This window comes from Pan paniscus, chromosome 6 (genome assembly GCF_029289425.2).
Source record: "Pan paniscus chromosome 6, NHGRI_mPanPan1-v2.0_pri, whole genome shotgun sequence".
Classification (NCBI taxonomy): Eukaryota; Metazoa; Chordata; class Mammalia; order Primates; family Hominidae; genus Pan; species Pan paniscus.
In genome coordinates, this window is record NC_073255.2 from 54,931,595 (window position 1) to 54,955,253 (window position 23,659).

The 23,659-nt window shown below is 39.1% G+C and overlaps 1 protein-coding gene across 13 annotated transcripts in view; it reads right to left on the reverse strand.

Annotated features, from left to right (window-relative positions):
* ZPBP (zona pellucida binding protein) overlaps window positions 1–23,659 on the reverse strand; it is a 261,637-nt gene that overhangs the window by 221,560 nt on the left and 16,418 nt on the right. For 7 of the 13 annotated variants that reach the window (XR_008626246.1, XR_008626245.2, XR_008626249.1 and 4 more), the window contains exon 4: window positions 4,773–4,922. Coding sequence is in view for 8 of the 13 variants with exons in the window: in XM_008962892.3 (XP_008961140.1) it covers window positions 4,773–4,922 (150 nt within the window). In the remaining 5 variants the exon portion in view is untranslated. Of the gene's footprint in view, window positions 1–4,772; window positions 4,926–23,659 lie in introns of all 13 variants that reach the window. The other 6 variants (XR_008626247.1, XR_008626248.1, XM_055115936.2 and 3 more) reach the window with 1 other exon arrangement.

Genomic DNA, 23,659 nt, shown 5'->3' on the forward strand with positions numbered 1-23,659 from the left:
CTAAACTACTGGACCTTAAATTATTGAAAACTTAGTAATTGCTGAACATATAATAACCTTTCCTTGTATGTAACTGAAAATGGTTTAAGAGCCAACAATTCGAGTATGACAATGAAGCAGAACAGTTCTAATGCTCAAGCACTTCTGTTCTTGTGTATGACTTGCAGCCTTAATTTTCTGTGTGAAAATGGTTACATTATTTCCTCAGCTTTGTTTGTTGGAGACAAAGAAGGAATGCTTGTTAAGTACGTCAAAACATAATCTTATATTTTGAATTTTTGTTAATATATTATAGAAGATAGATTATTCATTTGCCTAGAAAGCTTGTAAAACGCATTTGGAAATTTCTGCTCTGTAACATCTTTAGAGCTGACAGTCTGTTTTTTACTTCATGCTGAAGTATCATCTGGTGGTTTTGTGAACTGGTCAGAAATTCACAGGTTTTAAGTGTCTTAAGAAAATTTATATTGAACATTGCTCTTTGTCTAACAAATAAAAGGTGTTAATTTATTCCTGTTTTAAAAAAATAGGCCTAGAAAATATAGGAAACAATTTTTCTTTTCTTTTCTTCTTTTTTGCTGTCTAAGGCAGAGTCTCACTCCGTCACCCACGCTGGAATACAGTGGCATGATCCAGCTCACTGCAGCTTCCGCCTCCCAGGTTCAAGTGATTCTCTGGCCTCAGCCTCCTGAGTAGCTGGGATTACAGGTGTGCACCACCACGCCTGGCTCATTTTTTTGTATTTTTAGTAGAGACGGGGTTTTTCGATGTTGCCCAGGCTGGCGTCGAACTCCTGGCCACAAGGGATCCACCCACCTCGGCCTCCCAAAGTTCTGGGCAATTTTTATTTTCTAGATAGGAAACAATCTCTTAGAAAACAAAACTAAACAAAACAAAAGCAAAACGACTCAGGGAATTAAAATTGATAGCTCTCATTACAAACAAAAAATTGAAACTTCTGTTAGTATAAACATCTTAAGTGAGAGAAGGTAGAAATTACTTAAAGCATGCATAAGAAAAGACTAGTATCCAGAATAGCAAAATATCTAAAAATTAGTAAGAAAAAGACAAACTATGCAAAAGGAAGATGACAGTGGAATTGAAAAGGCAATCTACTGAATAATAAAAATATGAAAAGATGTTCTAACTCACTAATAATTAAGAAGTGTATATTAAAGCAATGAGTCACCATTTTATACCTAGTGTCTTGCCATATTCAAAACCGATAACAATTCTTGATTTTATTTTTCTAATTTTCTAAAATTTTTAAAGGTTTTATATATATTTTATATATATATATTATATATATATATATTTTATATATATATATTTTATATATATATATTTTATATATATATATTTTATATATATATTTTATATATATATATATAGAAAATTATAAGTTGATTTTACTTCTTACAATCCAGGTAATGGTGAATATCTTGCTCAACACAGTAAAAAACATGAGTCAAAAAGAAAATACCACTTGTAGTTTATATAAAATTTTTAAATTTGCAATTATCCTTTACTTAGAATATAAGAGATTAATAAGCTAAAAACAAAATACAGAATACAATGCATTTGACATAAAATTAATATCTACATAGCTATATATCTCTCAGTAGCTATTCAGACACACAAACATACACACACACAGAGCTCACACAAATAACAAGATTTGAATAACCCACCAAAGTCCAAAAAATGCATATTAAAACTACAAAATACCATTAATTTATTATATTGGCAACACTTCAAAATACAGCATTAAAGGGGTTTTAGAAACTGAGGTTCTCATCTATTATAGCAAGGTTGCAAACTGCTATACAAAAGAATCAATCAAAATAGCACTATGAATTCCCTGCAGATTTTCCTTTACAGAATTCATCTTTCTGAAAGACTAACAACTTATCTTACAAAATACAGCAGTGTTAGTATGGTGGGGGGTATGGTGTATCTGTGTGTATACACAGATCAGTGATGGATGGATGGACAGATATTTAAATGTTTCATACAGTACCATCTGAGGAAGGGAAAATATGAAACAAACTAAATAATAATTAACTGAAGAACACTCAAATAAAATCTGAAACACCATGTAGCTATTACAAAGATTAAAGGAGCTATGTATAATAAAATAGAATCAATTGCATTTGTTTTAAGCATAAAAAGAGTAGGTCTCCAAAGTCAGTTTATTAATCTGGTCTTCATCCTGCTGGCATTCATATAACAGTGGTGTACATAGTAGGATATCATAAAGCATAAGAATACTAACTCTAGGACCAGAATTCCTAAATTGAAATCTGAGTTCTCCCCTCCCCTACTTAATAACTATGGTCTTGAGAAAGTCACTTAACCACTCTGTTTCCTTACATTTACGAGACCAAAAATAGCAGTGCCTACATCACAGTTTGTTTTGAAATACATTTAATATAAATAAATCAGAACAATGCTTACACTAAGCAAGCATTATATAAATATGGATTTTGCTGTTGTTGTAATAATTACATGTAAAAACACAGCACTGCCTGGTACATCATAAGTGCTCAGTAAATATTAGCTATCATTATCATTATTATAAACCAGCACTCATTTTAGGCACTTTTACATTTGTTAGCATATGTGAATATGTACTTATGAGTGATTCTGAAGTACATTTATTATAAGTTAGGTACCTGAAGTAACAAGATGGAGATAACTACTATGTAACAAAAATGAAACATGACTGATTAAAAGGTTTAAACAAATTATTTGCCTAACAAAGTTAATTATCTTACCAAAACATTATGTTTCTCTTTGGCTACATGGGAAAGTATTTTTTGATTAACCAAAATATTATCAAGAAACCACTAATAATTCTGCCAGTTGTTTGGCACCCTTGCTGTCAAAGTAATGGTGTGTAAGTTATCTTATTGACACTGTAACAAATTACCACAAACCTAATGTTCTAAACAACACAAATTTATTACCTTATGGCTCTGGAGATCAGAAATCCAAAATGAGTCTTACTAAGCAAAAATCAAGCTGTATTCATTCTGAAAGCTTTAGGGGGAATCCAATTCTTTGTCATTTCTAGCTGTAGTGGCTGCCTGCATTATTTGGCATGTGGCTTCTTCTTTGATCTTCAAAGAAAATCACTGCAAGTTCTCCTTTTGTCAGCGCATTTCCTTTTTCTGCCTTTGACCCTCTTGCCTTCCTCTTAGAAGGAACCCTGTGATTACATTGGACCCACCTAGATAATTCAGGATAATCTCCTCATCTCAAGAGCCTTAATTTAATCCATCTGCTAAATCCCTTTTGCCATGTAGGGCAACACACTTACATGTTCTGGATATGACTAGATATGGACATGTTTAGGAGCCATTATTCTGTCTGCCACACATGGGTCCCACCAGTGAGATGGAACCTACAAGCAACTTGAGTTCAGGCTGTTCTCCTGGCTACTCCATATTGACAGAGCAGGAGCAGTGTCATCTCGGACAAACACCGCCACTTTAAGTTCCAGCTCCGTTTCTAGCCTCATGCATTTCAAGGAAATCACCTCTCTTCTAATTACAAGCAGCCAGAAAGAGCAGACAGTAAAACACAGATAAGACAGCTGGGGCACAGAGGGAGATGGGGTAAAGTCTCTCAGGTAACTGCCAAACTTCACCTTTACACAATGGGCCCCAGTAAAACAGTAGGCCTTGGCTAGGTGTGGTGGCTCATGCCTGTAATCCCAGCACTTTGGGAGGCCCAGGTGGGCAGATCATGAGGTCAGGAAATCGAGACCATCCTGGCTAACACGGTGAAACCCCATCTCTACCAAAAATACAAAAAATTAGCCAGGTGTGGTGGCACGTGCCTGTAGTCCCAGCTAGTCGGGAAGCTGAGGCAGGAGAATCGCTTGAACCCAGGAGGTGGAGGTTGCAGTGAGCTGAGATCGCACCACTGCACACTCCAGCCTAGGTGACAGAGTGAGACTCCATCTCAAAAAAAAAAAAAAAAAGTGGGCCTTAATAAGCACATTCCTTTCCCTTCAGTTGCACTAAGATAGAGAAGCTAAAAGCAGACTTGGGGGATATGCCTGCAGCTGCAAAAAGATGTATGGGAACAGACACACAACTCTCCCTCCCAGATAAGCAGAACAAAGAGACACAGAAGCAGTCCAAGCCTCTGATAAACTCTCCCACCCTGAATCCTCAAAAACTCTTAGTCTGTAAGAGTGTGTGCCTCTGACCTAACTCGGCCAGAAGGCGCCTCTCAGGTTTCTTTTCTCTAAAATAAATCTGTCTTGACTGGCAAGCCACCTTTTCATGTTTCTTTCCTCTTTCTGTAATTCTTACACATATCAACTGAGCTCTGCCAATTGTAAGCCTCAAAAGGTCAATCTACCAGAAAAGGAATTTACAGTGGTGTTTCACGTTCCTGTTTTGGGGGATGGCAGTGTACCAGAAATCAGATACTCAAATTTAAAATACTTAGAATTTAATATAGTAAAAGCCATAATATCATCATAATAATTTGAAAACATTTATACATCCCTGGCCCTAAAATTTATCTGTGTGTACATGTCAACATTCCCCTGAAGAAAAAAAAGACTACAATCTGTTAACCATTCTGTGCCCTCACCACTAACCCTTTACAAAGTACTTACATAGGGAGGCGGTAATTCTTTTTTAATTAAATGAGACTAAAAATAACAAATCCCCTTTAAGACAAGCCTACTTAAACATATTTAAATGCTTAAAATCATTAAGAAAGGTTAAAACACAACTAACTTTACTTCTTACCATATATAGCATATTTTAGTTGAAGACGTTTAACAATTTCTTCCACAGTAGGTTTATATTCAAGGAAACATGTATAAATTCCACTCATACTCTCCTCAAAATTTTGGAATACAAGGCTTCCTGTGGATGTTATTTGTGCAGTGCGGTTTTCTACTAAAGGAATAAGATACAGTTATGAGTTGCTTAAATTACATGAGACAAGTACCAAAACATTTTCTCAGCAAGGTAAAACCATCATAATTTATCAACACAGTCAATGAAAGGAGTGGGGGGCATAGCTAGGACATTACATCTGGTATCTGCTAACAGTGGATGCCAGGATAACCTTCTTACTGCCAGATGTTCACTAATCAGAGTTCATCAATTGCATTGCTGCCTAAGTAGAAAGAGACTAACAAGGATACATACAGAATATGCTCCTAATCTGCTCCTTGCATTGAACTGGGCACTATCAGAAATGCAGTATACATATATACAAATACATACACATACACATATACATATACTTTAACATAATTATATTTATATTTAATGATAAATTATGCCCTCAGTAAGCTTACAAACTGCATATGAAACAGATAAATAATATACCCAGAACAAAGGCTATCAGAATATAATCACTAACAAGAGATTTCTTATCACTACACATGATAAAAAGCAAAATTTGGCTTATAAATTTGAGGTTTGCAGAAGAAAAAAAAATATTGGATATGAGATCACCTGACTTGCCCAACATCACATAATCACACAGTTGCAGTGCTGGGGGTTAGAATGGGATGTAAGCTCCCTTTTCATTTCAACATACTTCATTATTTAAGTGTCAAGCAGGGAGAAAGCTATGTTGTGAAATGGAAAGTAAATCTGCCTTTAGAGGCATTGACACTCGGGTTTGAGACCTACCTTTCCCTCTCACAAACTGTAACCATGAGTAACCAATTAATCTTTCTGAGATCCAGTTCCCTCATTTGTACAATGAAAAATCATAATATATGATAGCCTATCTCACAGGATTTCTCTGTATAACAAATACAATGAATGCTAAAGTACTTGGAAAAGCTATAAATCTGTTATTCTGAAAGTTCATAACCACAGTTTTTAATTAGAAAAATTCTTAGGTATTAAAATTTGCTTAGTCTGATATTCCATTCATTAGAACTGAAAGTACTATATCAGGAAATAACTGTCTACCTTTTTCTATTTTAGGTAAATGATTTATTGCTTATAAATTTTAAGTTGATATATTTCTCCAAGACAAATGATGAGTGTTCATAGGGATGAAATTTTCATTATTTATTTGTTCAGTAAATATTTACTGAGTGTCTAGTACATGCAAGCCCTGCTTCAGGTATTGAAAGAGAAATGAACAGATGAATATACCCACCCTCAAAGAATTTACATAGAGCATTATGCCTTGAGAACTTCCATTTCTATATCCTGGATGAAGCTGAAAAATGTGATATGAATTTAGAATACATTTCTATTGTAATGCCTATTTCTTCATGATTATGTTTTAATGAAATATTACATATTTATCCTAACATGCCAAGTATTTTATAAACGAAGTTAACAGTTTGCAAGAGTTCACTATGTATTTCAGCAGAAACACCTCGTAGAGATGTAATAAAGGGTTCTCATGAAGTTTAAAGAAATTATAGAATATTACATCATCAATGAGATTACATATTCCTTGGCAATCATTTGAAATGAATGTTTCCCACACTAGAGAAAGCAATTAATAAGTGTATCAAAATATATACCTAAATGCCTACTACAACACAAAACATTATGACAGCCAGAAAATGTAGTAGTATACAATCTATAATAAAATGCCCCCTGACTGCCTTCTTATTTAAAAAATGTTTAAGTAGATCTAAAAAGATAAGGGGGCTCAGAGCCAAGATAGCCAACCAGACACAGCCAGCAAGAGCATCTCCCACCAAGAGATAAGACCATCAAGAAGACTAGCACACTCTGAGCAGATCTTCAGAAGGACGGCATTGAGAGTAGTCAGAGGGAGGACACAGATCCTGGACTGAAGGAGCAAGAAGCTGGGGAATCTTCACAGGGTATACAAGCATCAGGACTTATTCCTTGCCCTGAGTGGCTTCTGGGGAAGGGATAAGTTAAGTAGACATGGAGCGGCCCACTCTCACTATGGAATTCTGGAATCCTAGCTACAGGAGAACCCATGGACATTTGGGCTGGCAAGGGAGAGCTTCTTGGAGAGTTGGCGGGGACAAGACTCCGCTGCATGGAACCCAGAGCATTTGCCATGGGACCTGCTGCAGTGGAGCATGGCCAGGGACACCATCCCCCAAGGCTTGTCAAAATCAGAGCTGAACTGAACAAAATGGTGACACAAAAAAACATACAAAAGATCAACAAAACTAAAGGCTGGTTTTCTGAAAGAACACATAAGGCTGGTAGACTGCTAGCTGGACTAATAGAGCAAAAAAAAAAAAAAGAGGATCCAAATAAACACCATCAGAAATGACAAAGGGGACATTACCACTGACCCCAGAGACATATAAAAAACCATCAGAGACTATTACAAATACTTCCATGCCCATTAACTAGAAAACCTAGAGAAATGGATACATTCCAAGAAACATACACCCTCTCCCATGATTGAACCAGGAAGAAATTGAAACCCTGAACAGACCAGAGTAAGTTCTGACACTGAAACTATAATCAAAAACCTACCAACAACAAAAAGCCCTGGACTAGACAGATTCACAGCCAAATTCTACCTGACATATAAAGAAGGGCTGGTACCAATCCTAGCTAAACTATCCCAAAAAATTGAGGAGGATCGACTCTTTCCTAGCTCATTCTATGAGGCCAGTATCATTCTGATATGAAAATCTGGTGGACACAAAATGAAAAAAGAAATTTTAGGACAATAACCCTGATGAACATAGATGCAAAAATCCTCAACAAAATACTAGCATAGCAAATCCAGAAGCACATCAAAAAGCTAATTCATCACAATCAAGTAGGGTTTATCCCTGGGATGCAAGGTTGGTTCAACATACGCAAATCAATAAATTTGATTCATCACAGAAACAAAACTAAAAACAGAAATCACACGATCATCTCAACAGATGCAGAAAAGCCATTCAATGAAATTCAACCTCCCTTTACGTTAAAAACCCTCAATAAATTGGGCATCAAAGGAACATACCTCAACATAATAATAGCCATGTGTGACAAACCCACAGCCAACATCATACTAAACAGGCAAAAGCTAGAGGCATTTCCCCTTGAGAACCAGAACAAGACAAGAATGCACACCCTCACCACTCCTATTAACATAGTTCTGGAAGTTCAAACCAGGGCATCAGGCAAGAGAAAGAAATAAAAGTCATCCAAACAGGAAAAGAGGACTTCAAATTATCTGCCTTCACAGACTATTTGATTCTATACCTAGAAAACCCCATCATGGCCTGGTGTGGTGGCTCACATCCATAATCCCAGCATGTTGGGAGGTCGAGGCAGGCAGATCATTTGAGGCCAGGAGTTCAAGGCTAGCCTAGCCAACATAGTGAAACCTCATCTCTACTAAAAATACAAAAATTAGCCAGGCATAGTGGTGCATGCCTGTAATCCCAGCTAATAAAGGGTTTATTTTAATGATTTTAATGATTTCTCCTGGCTATTTCATATTGACAGAGCAGGAGCACCATCATCTTGAACAAACACTGCCACTTTAAGTTCCAGCTCTCTTTCTAGCCTGATGCATTTCAATGAAATCACTTCTCTTCTAATTACAAGCAGCCAGAAAGAGCAGACAGTAACACACAGATAAGACAGGAAGCTGAGGCATGAGAATCGCTTGAACCTGAGAGGCAGAGGTTGCAGTGAGCAGAGATCACACCACTGCACTCCAGCCTGGGCGACAGAGTGAGATTCCATCTCAAAAAAGCGAAGCAAACTAACAAACAAAAAAACACTGTTTCTGTTCAAAGGCTTCTAGATCTGATAAACAACTTCAGCAAAGTTCCAAGATACAAAATCAACGTATAAAAATCAGTGGCATTTCTATTCACCAATAATATCCAAACTGAGAGCCAAATCAAGAACACAATCCCATTCACAATGGCCACAAAAAGAATAAAATACCTAGGAATACAGTTAACAAGGGAGGTGAAAGATCTCTACTATGAGAATTACAAAGTACTGCTTAAAGAAATCACAGATGACACAAACAAATGGAAAAACATTCCATGCTCATGGGTAGAAAGAATCAATATTGCTAAAATAACCATACTACCCAAAACAATTTACAGATTCAATGCTTTTCCTATCAAATTACCAGTGAAATTTTTCATAGATTAGAAAATACCTACTGTAAAACTCATATGGAACCAAAAAAGAGCTGGAACAGCCAAAGTAATCCTAAGTAAAAAGAGCAAAGCCAGAGGTAACACACTACCTGACTTCAAACTACACTACAGGGCTATAGTAACTAAAAGAGCATAGCACTGGTATAAAAACAGACACATAGACTAATGGAACAGAATAGAGACCCCACAAATAAAGCCACACACCTACAATCATCTGATCTTCAACAAAAATGACAAAAACAAGCAATGGAGAAATGAGTCCCTATTCAATAAATGGTTCTGGAATAACTGCCTAGCCACATGCATAAGATTGAAACTGGCGCCCTTCCTTCTACCATACATAAAAAATCAATGCAAGATGACTTAAAGACTCCTGGAGAAAGGGCAAAGCAAGATGGCTGAATAGAAGGCTCTACCGATCATTCTTCCTGCAAGGACACCAAGTTAACAACTATCCATCGAAAAAATACCTTCTCTTAATAACAAAAATCAGATGAGCACTCATAGTGCCTGGTTTTAACTTCATATTGTAGCTGGATTGATAAGGAATCAGAGAGACTGATGGGGTTCAGGAGGATATTTATTATTTAGGTGCACCAGCCCAGTCAGATTAACATCCAAAGTCCCAAACAAAGAGTCGTTACCTTTTAAGCATTGTGTGGGGTGGGGGGAGATCAATGCAGGGGGAAGCATACTACAGAAGAGAGAAACAAAGACAGTTATTCAATTAATTGAGACATGCATTACATCATTTTTTACTTTTCAAGAAATAACATGTTTTACGACTTGAGTTTATCTGTCTGGTGACCTTGCAGCTGCACAGCTAGAGACACAGGGTCTTCACAATGCCTGGGAAGGGAGGAGAGATGAGGCTCACTAGCCACAGAAAAACAGGCAGTTAATTTTTGAAGGACTCCAGTTCTTTCTTTTTCTCAGGGGGAACTGGGTTTTCTTACATACAACTGAGTTTCTGCTTATACGTTTTTTAATTTAATTCCTGTTCCATTCCCCCATTTGGTGCTTTTTATCACAAAGATGTTCATAGAAAGCACCACTATTTGCCATCTCTTTGCGGAGCTGAGCTTTTTCTTCTACTGGCAGCAGCTGATATTTGGTTAATGCCATCAACTGCACAGTAGTTTGTCGGAATATACAAACTCTATAGTTGACTGAATACTCCTAATAAACAGAGGTAAAAGGCAAGGGAGGATGAGGCAGATGCCAAGAATAAGCAAGAACCTACCAGTGAGGGTTTTGAATCTTTTAAAGCTTGAGAACCATTTTTTTTTTAAACAAAGAATCCGGGGACCACCTGGACTAAGTCTGAACTGGAACATAGGCCAGCTTTCACATTCTAGCTGTGATTTCCATGATAGCTCGGCCATTATCATCAATTTCTAGGCAACAGTTGGTTAAATTAAATTTTTCACATACTCTTCCTTCTGAGGCTAAGAGGTAATCTAAAGCTAATCTATTTTGATATACAGCAGTTTTTATTTGTGTTACTTGTATTGCCAATAAATCTAGTGCCCTTGATGTTTCATTGGTTATAATTTCAAGGACTGCCTGCAACCTTATGATGCAGTTGAACATATAGATTGGGGTGTGGTACCCCCATGACCCATCTTGCACCCACATAGCTGGCCTATAATATTTAATGATTTTTTCAGGAGGCCATTCATTATCTTTCCAGTCTCTTATGTATCGGGGGACCTGCCCCGATAATTATGTAGGTTCTTTTCTATTTTTCCTAAGTGTCAGCCAGCTTGAGAAATAAAGGAACAGAGTACAAAAGAGAGAAATTTTAAAGCTGGGCATCCGGGGGAGACATCACATGTTGGTAGGATCCGTGATGCCCCACAAGCCACAAAAACCAGCAAGTTTTTATTAGGGATTTTCAAAAGGGGAGGGAGTGTGTGAATAGGTGTGGGTGACAGACATCAAGTACTTAACACAGTAATAGAATATCACAAGGCAAGTGGAGGCAGGGGGAGATCACAGGACCACAGGACCGAGGTGAAATCAAAATTGCTAATGAAGTTTCAGGCACCATTGTCATTGATAACATCTTATCAGGAAGCAGGGTTTTGAGATCAACCGGTCTGACCAAAATTTATTAGGCGGGAATTTCCTCTTCCTAATAAGCCTGGGAGCACTATGGGAGACTGGAGTTTATTTCATCTCTGCAGCCTCGAACATAAGAGACAGCTACGCCCAGGGGGCCAGTTCAGAGACCTACCCACAGGCACACATTCTCTTTCTCAGGGATGTTCCATGCTGAGAAAAAGAATTCAGTGATATTTCTCCCATTTGCTTTTGAAAGAACAGAAATATGGCTCTGTTCCGCCCAGCTCGCCAGCGGTCAGAGTTTAAGGTTATCTCTCTTATTCCCTGAACAATTGCTGTTATCCCGTTCTTTATTCAAGGTGCCCACATTTCATATTGCTCAAACACACATGCTGTACAATTTGTGTAGTTAATGCAATTATTACAGGGTCCTGAGGTGACATACATCCTCCTCGGCTGACAGGATTAAGAGATTAAAGTAAAGACAGGCATAGGAAATCACAAGGGTATTGATTGGGAAAGTGATAAGTGCCCATGAAATCTTTACAATTTTATGTTTAGAGATTGCAGTAAAGACAGGAATAAGAAATTATAAAAGTATTAATTTGGGGAACTAATAAATGTCCATAAAATCTTCACAATCCACGTTCTTCTGCCATGGCTTCAGCCGGTCCCTCCGTTTGGAGTCCCTGACTTCCCACAACACTTATGTCCACATCTCTTTGACATTTATGTCTATTTTTGTGATTATGCTCCTATTTTTTAATTTTTATCATAAACTGGATATCTTAAGAGTTCCTCTTGCTTTAGAGGAATTAGAAAGAGGAAGGCTTGATTGTTTTTAACACACATGCCCTCATCCATTTAGCCAGCAGTTGCCAATATGCCCATGTTCAACAGATCTAATACAGGCCAGAGGGTGCCTTCCAAGCATCTGGAGCCTCTAGTTGATCTCAAGAGTGGCTTAGAGTAGAGAATCAAGAGAAAGGGTTTGGATCTGGTAAGTAGGAGTCATTCTGGGCATTTCTCCGTAGAGTTTTGTTTTTAGTCTTATTATAATATTGTTGCCTTGGGCAGGTTGTTTTTCCTACTGCTTCTGTGAAAGCCTTTTCTTATCAGGCGATACAGTACTTTTCAATTATGGAGGTTTTTAACAACTAAACACTGGCTGAGGCTGTTGGTTCACTGACTGGGTTAGGCAAAGTGAAGTGATCTTGTGGCATTAATTTTTTTGCCTCCCATGGCCACTGGTCTCCCATTTTTGTTTCTCCACATACATAGTATGAGGAAATTAAGCTGCCAGCTATGTTTTCAGCTAGTTGGGCAAATATGGTTTTGGTTGATGGGAGAAGCTCAGGCACTGACTGATTAAAATGCTTTTAGAATGACTTATGGACCCGGAATTGCAGGGTTGGATGCATTTGAGTCCTTCTAGTCTTTTTGACAATTAGTAGTGGAACTCCAAGGCCTGTTCCTTTTAACTTGTAACAGTGCTGTCTGTCCTGTAGACCAAAAAGGTAGCTCTGGCTTTAAGACAGTAAAATTTAAAGAACTGCATGTCCTTGTCTTACAATTTCATTTGGTTGACATACTACTTAGTAGAGCAGTCTTTCCTGAATATAAGCGTTGGAGCTGTGTTAGCATATTCCACTGAATGTTACAGTCTGGGCATCCAATTTGTGGTTTTCTGTACAGATGTTTAGGGCTGCTGCTGCTAAGCCTCTCTTGTGTTAAACTATTGCAGACTGCTTCTGATTGTTTTAGGATTATGAACATATGCAGCATGGCAGGCATCAAAGTACAAGGAAATAGGCCTTTTATAGGAGAGAGGGTCTTCTTTGGTTTGAGCTATAAGCTCTCTTTCTTTTTGTTTTTTTCTCTGATTTAATATGTGTTTTAAACCAGAATTTATAGGGTAAGAGCTTAGGGTCATAACATACATATAGCTGATTATTTCCTGGGTCACAGACTGAATAGGTGGTCTGGTTGTATGTGCAGGTTCCTAACCTGGTTCCCGTATATTTATAGTAGGTATGGTAGAGTTGTAACTATGGTATTCCTTACCCAGGTAGTGTCTACACAGTGTGGGCATTTTTCTAGAGATTTCTTCCCTTTTAGTATAGGCAGAAATGGTAAAAACATTAGCGTAGGTAATAGAACTATGCTTACACTACACATAGGCGTGGCAAACATTCCTCTGGGCATAGACATTTGCAGCATTTGCAGTAATAACATAACAACAGAACAATCAGTACTGACAGAATTATAACTAGGCTTATACATTGTATTCACATTTACTTATCCAGAGATGGTCCTCTTAGCTTCAGCTGTGCATAGACTAGTCAGCTTTCGGGATGTGATTAGAGCAGAGCTTGCAGGATCCTCAAGCTTCAGCCGTGCATAGACTGACCAGCCTCCAGTGTGGTCAGAGCAGGGCAGTTGTCCTTACCAGTGGCTGGGTTTCACTGTAGGACTATTCGGGTCGGGCGATCTGGGTCTTGTTGGCTAATCCACTGGTCGTCGTCGGGAGTCACTACTGCCGCTGATTTTAGCCAGCTATGGTGAATCCAAGGTGTGACACCTGCAACTTTAACAGCAGTGGGAGTAGACATGATCACAATATGGGGCCTATCTTATATGGGTCCTAGAGTGGTTAGACCCTATTTTTTAACCTAAACAAAGTCCTCAGGTTTGAAAGGGTGTACTGGGTCTGTTAGACTTACAGGCATTTTTTTTCATACCTAACCATGCATCTTTTGCATGGCCATACTTAAAGACTGCATTTGCCTTTATGTTTGCCTTTCCCTTTTTTTTAGCCTTTAGTGTTCTTGCTTTTTGGTGCCCCTTGCAGCACATCACTGCCACCTCTTTTGGGGCCCATACAGCATTTAAGAGCTGTAGAATTTCTTCCTTGTACTTTATTTTATTTTTTTACTTCCAGCAGTTAAAATCTTTTTTTTTTTCCTTCGTAAATAGCCTCATGAACATGCAAAGCAGCAGAAGCATATTTGGAATCTGTGTAAATATTTGTCCTTTTGTCTTTTGCTAGCCAAAGAGTTCTTGTCAGAGATATTAGCTCTGCTTTCTAAGCAGAAGTTTCTATAGGCAAAGACTGCACTACTGAGTCCAAAGTCACCACTGTATACCTAGCTTGGCAGACTCCCTTTAATATGAAACTGCTTCTATCAGTAAAATATTCAATGTCTGGGTCCTTGAGGAGCTGATCTGTCAAATCTCTTCGGCTTGAGAACACTTCATCTACCATGTCCACCCAGCAATGAAGAGGGCCTCCTGTCACTGACTCGATGAGGAGCAACGTAGCCGGGTTTAGGGTATTCACAGTCTCTAAAGTCAGTTTATTAGCTTCCTGCACCAGTAGGGCAGTGGCAGCTAGTGTTTTAAAATAAGGAAGCCATCCAAGTGCCACAGAATCTAATTGCCTGGATAAGTATGTCACTGGGTGATGCCATGACCTTATGATTTGAGTTAGAGTTAGAACTGGTGTGGTCAGAGCAGGGCAGTTGTCCTTCTAAGGACTTCTAACTTAGTAGTTGTCCTTCTAAGTTCTAACTTAGAGTTAGAACCTCTATGGCCTCCCTTTCACTTGTGGACATACAAGAAGAAAAGCTTAGTTAGTTAGATCTGGTAGTCCTAAAGCTGGAGCCTGAGTCAAGGTTTCTTTGATTTTTTTTTTAAAGCCTTCTCCTGGTTGGCCTCTTAGAGGAGAGACTCCTTTTTTTCTCCTCTTTGTGGCTTTGTATAATGGCTTAGCCATGAACAAGACATTTGGCATCTAAATGTGGCAGAACCTTGCTGCCCTTAGGGACTCTCTTATTGGACGCCAGGTGGTTGGAGTAGGAAGTGCACAAACAGCCTGCTTTTGTTCACTACCAAGGCATCTTTCTTCTTGGCTCATATAAAAGCCCAGCTACTGGACACTTTTAAAGAACATCTGAGCTTTCTCCTGACACTTTATATCCTGTCTTTCACAGCAGGTGCAGGGGGTCTTGGGTTTTTCTGGGTGCAGTAGCCCTTGGCCAGTGTTTTTTTTTTTTCATACTATGGCCCTGACATTTATCCTTCTAGTGTGCTTTTCTTTTACATAAAGCACATTAATCTTTCTCTAGCCTCAGCCGGCTTTCAAACTCCTGACCAGACTAGCTTTTTCCACGACTGCATTCACGCCTGCGTCCATGCCTCCTTGCAAAGCCAGCTTCTCTTTCCATAAGGGTTGCTGCTAGTAAATTAGCCTTTTTAAAGCCTCCGATCAGCCTTCTGATCTCGGTTAATTTACACCTTGGTAGCCACTTTAATAAGCTGAGTAGCATTCACACCTATGGAGCTTCTAACTTCTGCAATTTATGCCTGATATCTCCTTGGTCCTGACTTACAAACACCATATTCACCATGTGCTGATTTTCAGCAGCCTCAGAGTTAAACAGAGTATACAACCAAAATGCCTCACAGTCTTTTATAAAATTGGCTGGTGCTTTTATCTGCACCCTGGAGCACCTCTGAGATTTTTATATTGGTTGCCTTTCTTTTACCATCCTTCAGCCTTTGCAGAACTGCTTCTCAGCACCTTTGTAGGTGCTAAAGCTCGACTGCATCATCCGGCTCTTAGTGGGGGTCCTCTGGTCCTCTTAAGAGGCATAAGCATAACTTGGGCACGGCCAGATCTGAGACGGCCTGCCTGACTTTTTGAGCCTTTCACTTTAATTTCCCTGAGCTCTGATTTCTCCTTCTCATGTGAGATTGAGAGCCTGTATTCCTTTTAACTTAACTCCTTAGGGGCAGTTAGCCTGGTAAATGGGTAGATTGGAATGTAGGGAGGAGGAGTCTCTATTCCCTACTGTGGTTCTTGCAAAACTGGTTTTTCTGCCTTTCCAGAGACTTTTTTTTTGTCTCAGCTTCTGGGGCAGCTGATTTTTACTTTCACTATTGGCTTGGCGGTGCTACAAGCCTCTGTGACTTTCCCTTTAACTCTGTAGCTGCCAGCTCAGCTGGTTTCTCTTGGCGTGAGCTGCAAGCATTTTACAATAAACTGCTAGGCAGGGCTGCATTCATTTAGTCATGAGTCAATACAAAGACTAGGTCTGAATGCCTTGGATGTCCTCCAACCCTAGTCACCACCTTAAAACACATGACCAATTTCTCTATAGTGCCTTCGGCCAGTCGTCTAACACAAAGAGGGCTATTCTAATTCACAGTATGTCCTCAACTTTTGAACATCCAGTTTTATCCCATAATCACCTCTAAATCTTTTTTTTTTAATTCTTTATCATGCACTCCAAAGGGGTTGGTTTTGACACTTTCCCTCCTATTTCCTCCCTTGCAACGCACTTTCACTCTCACTTTCACTCTCAGATCCACCAGACCGGGTCCTATTACAGAAGTTTCGGACACTGCTCAGCCAGGAACGTGCCTTCCCCTGTCACAGCCTGCTGCGGCTACGAAGCTGGTCCTATCAGCCTTATGCAACGTCCTCAGTCTGATTTCCCCAACACTCGCCTTGGAGCACACAGACCATGCTAGGGATCTATGCCTCCCCACGTCACTCCCTGCATTGGCCTCTCCCAAGACCATCTCTTTCATGCCATTTCACACACCTCCCTTGCCCCAGGACTCCTAATTGGACAAAACAAGCCTCTCTCATGTCCCAGGTGAGCCTAGTTAGGCTCCCACATTCACACACATACACACAACACTCCTACCCCAGGACTCCTCATCAGACTAAACGAGTGTCTCTCATGTCCTGGGTAGGTTCGCACACACCCACCCACTCCCAGTTCCTGTCTCCAGATCCAGTGAACCACTTTCACTTTGTTAGTGGGGACACAAGGTTCATCCAAATTGGCAGGCCACTCCTGCCACCCCCAGCCACTCTGGGTTGGATTAGTGGTTGGTACCCTGGAGGTGATCAAACTCCCCTTCATCCCTATGGGAAGGGCTTTCCTGTCTTGGGCCCTTACTCCTTACTTCAGTTCCTGAAGTGCTGGTATTGTCCTACAGCCCCATACCCGGTTCTGCTGCACTGCCAGGCAGGGTGCCGGGACGCAGGAGAGCCAGTTTTCATCTGGGTGAAGCTCTCCCGTGGTGCGCCTTGGATGCTGGGTCTCACCCAGCCCTGGGGCTCTAGTCCCACAGGCAAAGGAGACAGTAAATCTGTCATCTTCAACCACGGACAAGCCCCCAGAAATGTAGTGGAATTGATAAGGAATCAGAGAGACTGATGGGGTTCAGGAGGATATTTATTATTTAGGTGCACCAGCCCAGTCGGATTAACATCCAAAGGACTGAGCCGTGAACAAAGAGTCAAGTTACCTTTTAAGCATTTTGTGGGGTGGGGGAGATCTGTGCAGGGGGAAGCATATTACAGAAGTGAGAAACAAAGACAGCTATTCAATTAATTGAGACATGCATTATATTGTTTTTTACTTTTCAAGGAAAAACATGTTTTACGACTTGAGTTTATCTGTCTAGTGACCTTGAAGCTGCACAGCTAGAAAAACACGGTCTTCACAATGCCTGGGAAAGGGGGAGAGATAAGGCTCACTAGCCACAGAAAAACAGGCAGTTAATTCTAAAGGACTCCAGCTCTTTCTTTTTCTCAGGGGGAACTGGGTTTTCTTACATACAACTAAGTTTCTGATTACAAATTTTTTAATTTCTTTTAATTCCTGTTCCAATATCACTAAAACAGGCACTGAAAAGACTTTTTAAAAATCCAAAATCACCAATGCCACCCCTACCCCACCACCAACCCCATGCCCCACAGTGGTGGCCTGGTGCAAATAGTGTCTCTGGATACTGGGGGAGGGAGAACACAGCAATTGTGAGGTATTGAGCTCAGAGCTGTCCTGTTAGAGCAGAAAGGGAAAGCAGACCAAATTCAGCTGATACCTGCCCATGGAGTGAGCATTTAAACCAGCCCAAACCAGAAGAGAATCATCGATCCCAGCAATATGAACTTGAGTGCCTGCAAACCTTGCCACCAAGGTCTACAGCACTCTGTTTACTCTCCAAGTAAACTTGAAAGGCAATCTAGGCCATAGGGCTGCAAAACATAGGTGAGTCCTAGTGCTGAACTAGGCCCAAAGACAGTGAACTGAGGGGGCACACAGCTGGTGAACTGAGACACCAGCTGGGGAAGCCAAGGGAGGGCTGGCATCACTCCTCCTCTAACCATAGGCTCCACAGTTTGCAGCTCCAAAAGGCACCCCTTCTTTCCACCTGAGGAGAGGAAAGGAAAGAGTGGGGAGGACGCTGTCTTGCATCTAAGATACCAGCCCAAGCACAGTAGGATAGAGCACTGGTCAGAGTTGTGATGTCCCCATTCCAGGCCCTAGTTCCAAGAGGGCATTTCTAGACATACCCTGGGCCAGAAGGGAACCTGCTGCCTTAAAAAAAAAAGACCCAGTCCTGGCAGCATTCATCATCTGCTAACTGAAGAGCCCTTGGGCCCTGAATAGCCAGTAGCGATGCCCAGGTACAACATCAAGGGCCTTGGGTGGGCCTCTGAGACTTGCTCACTTCAGGTGAGACTCAGCACATGACCAGCTGTGGTGGCTATGGGGAAAAACTCCTTCTGCTTGAGAAATGCAGAAGGAAAACTAAAGAGTACTTTGTCTTACACCTTAACTACCAGCATGGACACAGAGGGGGAGAGCAACAAGTGGACTCTCAGGATCTCCAGTGAACAGGGCTTGATGTTTGGATGGCATTTCTGAACTTGCCCTGGGGCTAGACAACAGTCCACTGCCCTGAAGGGTAAGTCCCAGGCCAGGAAGCATGGGCCTTAAGGGAACATTGGTGGTAGTTGGCAATAATCCCACTGGCCTGGGGTGGTGGTGGCTATCAGGTGAGGTTCCTATCCCTTTGGAAAGAGTAGCAGGGTAGAATGGGAAGGAGTGTGTCTTTTGCTTTGAGTGCCAGCTCAGCTGCAATATAACAGAACACCAGGCAGACTTCTAAGGTTTTTTACTCTAGTCCCTGAATCCCAGACAGCACTTCTGAAACCACCCAGGGATTGGGGGACCTTGCAGCACTGAAGGGAAGGACAAAGGCCTGGCTGGCTTTACTTCCTGCTGATTGGAGAGCCCCAGGGCCTTGAGCAAACACAGGCTGGAGCCATGGAGTGGTTACAGCAGGCCTGGCTTCAGGTCTGACCCAGTGTAGTCACAGTAGTGGTAGCCACAGGGATGCTATTGTCACTCAACCTCCAACTTTAGGTGGCTCAAAACAGAGACAGAGACTCTGTATGTTTTGGGAGAAAGTAAGGGAAGAAAACAAGAATCCCTGCCTGGTAATCCAGAGAATTTTCCTGGATCTGGTACAAGACCATCAAGGTAATACCTCTGTGAATCTGCAAGAACCAAAGCATTACTGAGCTTGAGGTGTCTCCTAAAACAGATACAATTTAGATCATAACATCCAAGTACTTTCAAATATCTGAAAAGCCTTTCCAAGAAGAATGGAGCCTCCTAAAACAGATACAACTTAGATCACAACACCCAAGGGATTTCAAATATCGGAAAAGCCTTTCCAAGAAGAATGGCTACAAATAAGCGCAGACAGTGAAGACTACAATGAATACTTAGCTCTTCAATGGCCAGACACCAAAGAACATCTACTAGTATCAACACTATTCAGGAAAACATGACCTCAACAAATAAACTAAATACCAGGGACCAATCCTGGAAAAACAGAGATATGTGACCTTTTAGAAAGGCAATTTAAAATAGCTATGTTGAAGAAACTCAAAGAAATTCAAGATAGTACAGAGAAGGAATTCATAATTAGATATATTTAACAAAGAAATTGAAATAAAAAGAATCAAGCAGAAATCCTGGAGCTGAAAATGCAATGGCATGCTGAAGAATGCATCGGAGTCCTTTAACAGCAGAATGAATCAAGCAGAAGAAAGAATTAGTGAGCTTGAAAACACACTACTTAAAAATACATGAAGGAGACAAAAGAAAAAGGAGTAAAAAACAGTGAAGCATTCCAGAAGATCTAGAAAATAGCCTTAAAACAGCAAATCTAACAGTTAATTGGCCTTAATGAGGAGACAGAAGAAAAGATAAGGGTAGAAAGTTTATTCAAAAGGATAATAACAGAGAATTTCCCAAACCTAGACAAAGTCATAATATCCGAGTACAAGAAGGTTACAGAACACCAAGCAGATTTAACCCAATGTAGACTACTTCAAGGCATTTAATAATCAAACTCCCTAAGGTAAAGGTTAAAGAATGGATCCAAAAAGCAGAAAGAAAAAACAAATAACATACAATGGAGTTCCAATACATCTGGCAGCAGACTTTTCAGTGGAAACCTTACAGGCCAGGAGAGAGTGGCATGACATATTTAAAGTGCTGTAGGAAAAATAAAATTTATCCTAGAATAGTATATCTGGCAAAAATATCCTTCAAACATGAAGGAGAAATAGACTTTCCCAGACACACAAAAGCTGAGGGATTTCACCAATACCTCAACTTTCATACAAGAAATGCTAAAGGGAGTACTTCAGTTAGGAAGAAAAGAAAATTAATGAGTAATAAATAATCACCCGAAGGTACAAAACTCACAGGTAATAGTACACAGAAAAACACAGAATATTATAACACTGTAACTGTGATGTGTAAACTAGTCTTTGATGAACCAATCAAAAATAGTAACTACGGCAACGTTTCAAGACATAGTCAATACAATAAGATATAAATAGAAAAAACAGAAGTTAAAAAGCAGGGGGATTAAATTAAGGCATAGAGTTTTTATTAGTTTTCTTTTTGTTTGTTTATGCAAACAATGTTAAGTTTTTATCAGGTAAAAATATTGGATTATAAGATAGCAATTGCAAGCCTCATGGTAACCTAAAACCAAAAAGCATACAATGGATACACAAAAAATAAAAAGCAAGAAGCTAAATCATATCACCAGAGAAAATCGCCTTCACTACTGGAAGACAGAAAGGAGAGAAAGAAGGAAGAGAAAACCAGAAAACAAATAACAAAATGGCAGGAGGAAGTCCTTACATATAAATAATAACATTAAGTGTAAATTGACTAAATTCTCTAATAAAAAATAGACTGAGTAGATGAAAAAACAAGACCCTCTGATGTACTGCCTATAAGAAACACACTTCACCTATAAAGATACACATAGGCTGAAAATAAAGGGATATAAAAAGATACTTCATGCCAATGGAGAGCAAAAAAGAGTGGCAATTGCTATACTTACATCAGACAAAATAGGTTGCAAGACAAAAACTATCAGAGAAAAAAAATGGTCACTATATAATAATAAAGGGGTCAATTCAGCAAGAGAATACGACAATTATAAATATGTATACACCCAACATGGGAGCACTCAGATATATAAAGAAAATATTATTAGAGCTAAAGAGAGAGAGAGGCCTCAATACAATAATAGTGGGAGACTTCAACACCCCACTTTCAGCATTAGACGGATCCTCCAGACAGAAAGATCAACAAGGAAACATCAGACTTAATCTATACTACAGACCAAATGCATCTAGTAGACATTTATAGACCATTTCATCTAAGAGCTGCAGAATACACATTATTTTCCTCAGTACAGAGATCATTCTCAAGGATAGACCATATATTAGGTCACAAAACAAGCCTTAAAACACTTTTTAAAAACTGAAATAATATTAAGCATCTTCTCTGACCACAATGGAATAAAACTAGAAATAAATAATAAGAGGAATTTTAGAAACTATACAAATACATAGAAATTAAACAATATGCTCCTGAATGACCAGTGGGGTCGTTAAAGAAATTAAGGATGAAATTGAAAATTTTCATGCAATAAATGTTAATGGAAACACAACATACCAAAACCTATGGGATACAGCAAAATCAGTACTAAGAGAGGTAATTTTATAGCTATTTAAGTGCCTACATTGAAAAAAGGGGAAAAACTTCAAATAATCTAACATTGCATCTTGCAGAACTAGAAAAGCAAGAGCAAACCAAACCCAAAATTAGTAGAAGAAATAATAAAGATCAGAGGAGAAATAAATGAATTTGAAGTGATAAAAAATACAAAAGATCAATAAAACAAAAAGTTGGTTTTTTGAAGAGTTAAACAAAATTGACAAACCTTTAGCCAGACTAGGAAAGAGAGAAGATCCAAATAAAGTCAGAAATGAAAAAGGAGACATTATGACTGATACTGCAGAAATTCAAAGGATCATTAGTGATTACTATGAGCAACTATATGCCAATACATTGGAAAATCCAGAAGAAATGGACAAATTCCTAGATACATACAACCTACCAAGATTGAATCAGGAAGAAATTCAAAAGCTGAACAGACCAATAATAAGTAACAAGATCGAAGCCTTAATACAAACTCTCCAAGTAAAGAAAAGCCCAGGACTCAATGGCTTTGCTGCTGAATTAAACGAAACATTTGAAGAAGAAATAATACCAATCCTACTCAAACAATTCTGAAAAATAGAAGAAGAGGGAATATTTCCAAACTTATTTTACAAGGCCAGTATTACCCTTATACCAAAACCCGACAAAAACACATCATAAAAAGAAAACTACAAGTCAATATCTCTGATGAATATTGATGCAAAAATCCTCAACAAAACACTAGCAAACTGAATTCAACAAAAGGTTAGAAAGATCATTTATCATTACCAAGTGGGACTTATTCCTGGGATGCAAGGATGGTTCCAATATACCAAATCAATCAGCGTGATATATCATGTTAACAGAATGAAGGATAAAAACATGAACGATCATGTTTTGATTAAACTTCAAAATTGATGCTGAAAAAGCATTTGATAAAATTCAACATCCCTTCATGATAAGAACCCAAAAAAAACTGAGTATAGAAGGAACACACCTCAAAATAATAAAAGCCTTATACAACAGACCACAGCCAGTATCATACTGAATGGAGAAAAACTGAAAGCCTTTCCTCTAAGATCTGGAACACAACAAGGATACCCACTCACCGCTGTTACTCAACATAGTGCTGGAAGTCCTGGCTAGAGCAATCAGACAAGATAGATACAAAGGCATCCAAATTGGAAAGAAAGAAGTCAAATTATCCGTGTTTGCTGGTGATATGATCTTATATTTGGAAAAACCTAAAGACTTCAAGAAAAAACTATTATAACCAATAAGCAGGTAAAATTTCAGGATCAACATACAAAAATCAGTAGCATTTCTATATACCAACAGTGAACAATGTAAAAAGAAATAAAAAAGTAATCCCATTTACAACAGCCATACATAAAATTAAACATCTAGGAATTAACCAAAAAAGTGAAAGATCTCTATAATGAAAACTATAAAACACCTGATGAAGGAAACTGAAGAGGACATCAAAAGATGAAAAAAAAAATTCCGTGTTCATGAATTGAAAGAATCAATATTATTATAATGTCCAAACTATACAAAGCAATCTGGAGATTCAATGCAATCCCTATCA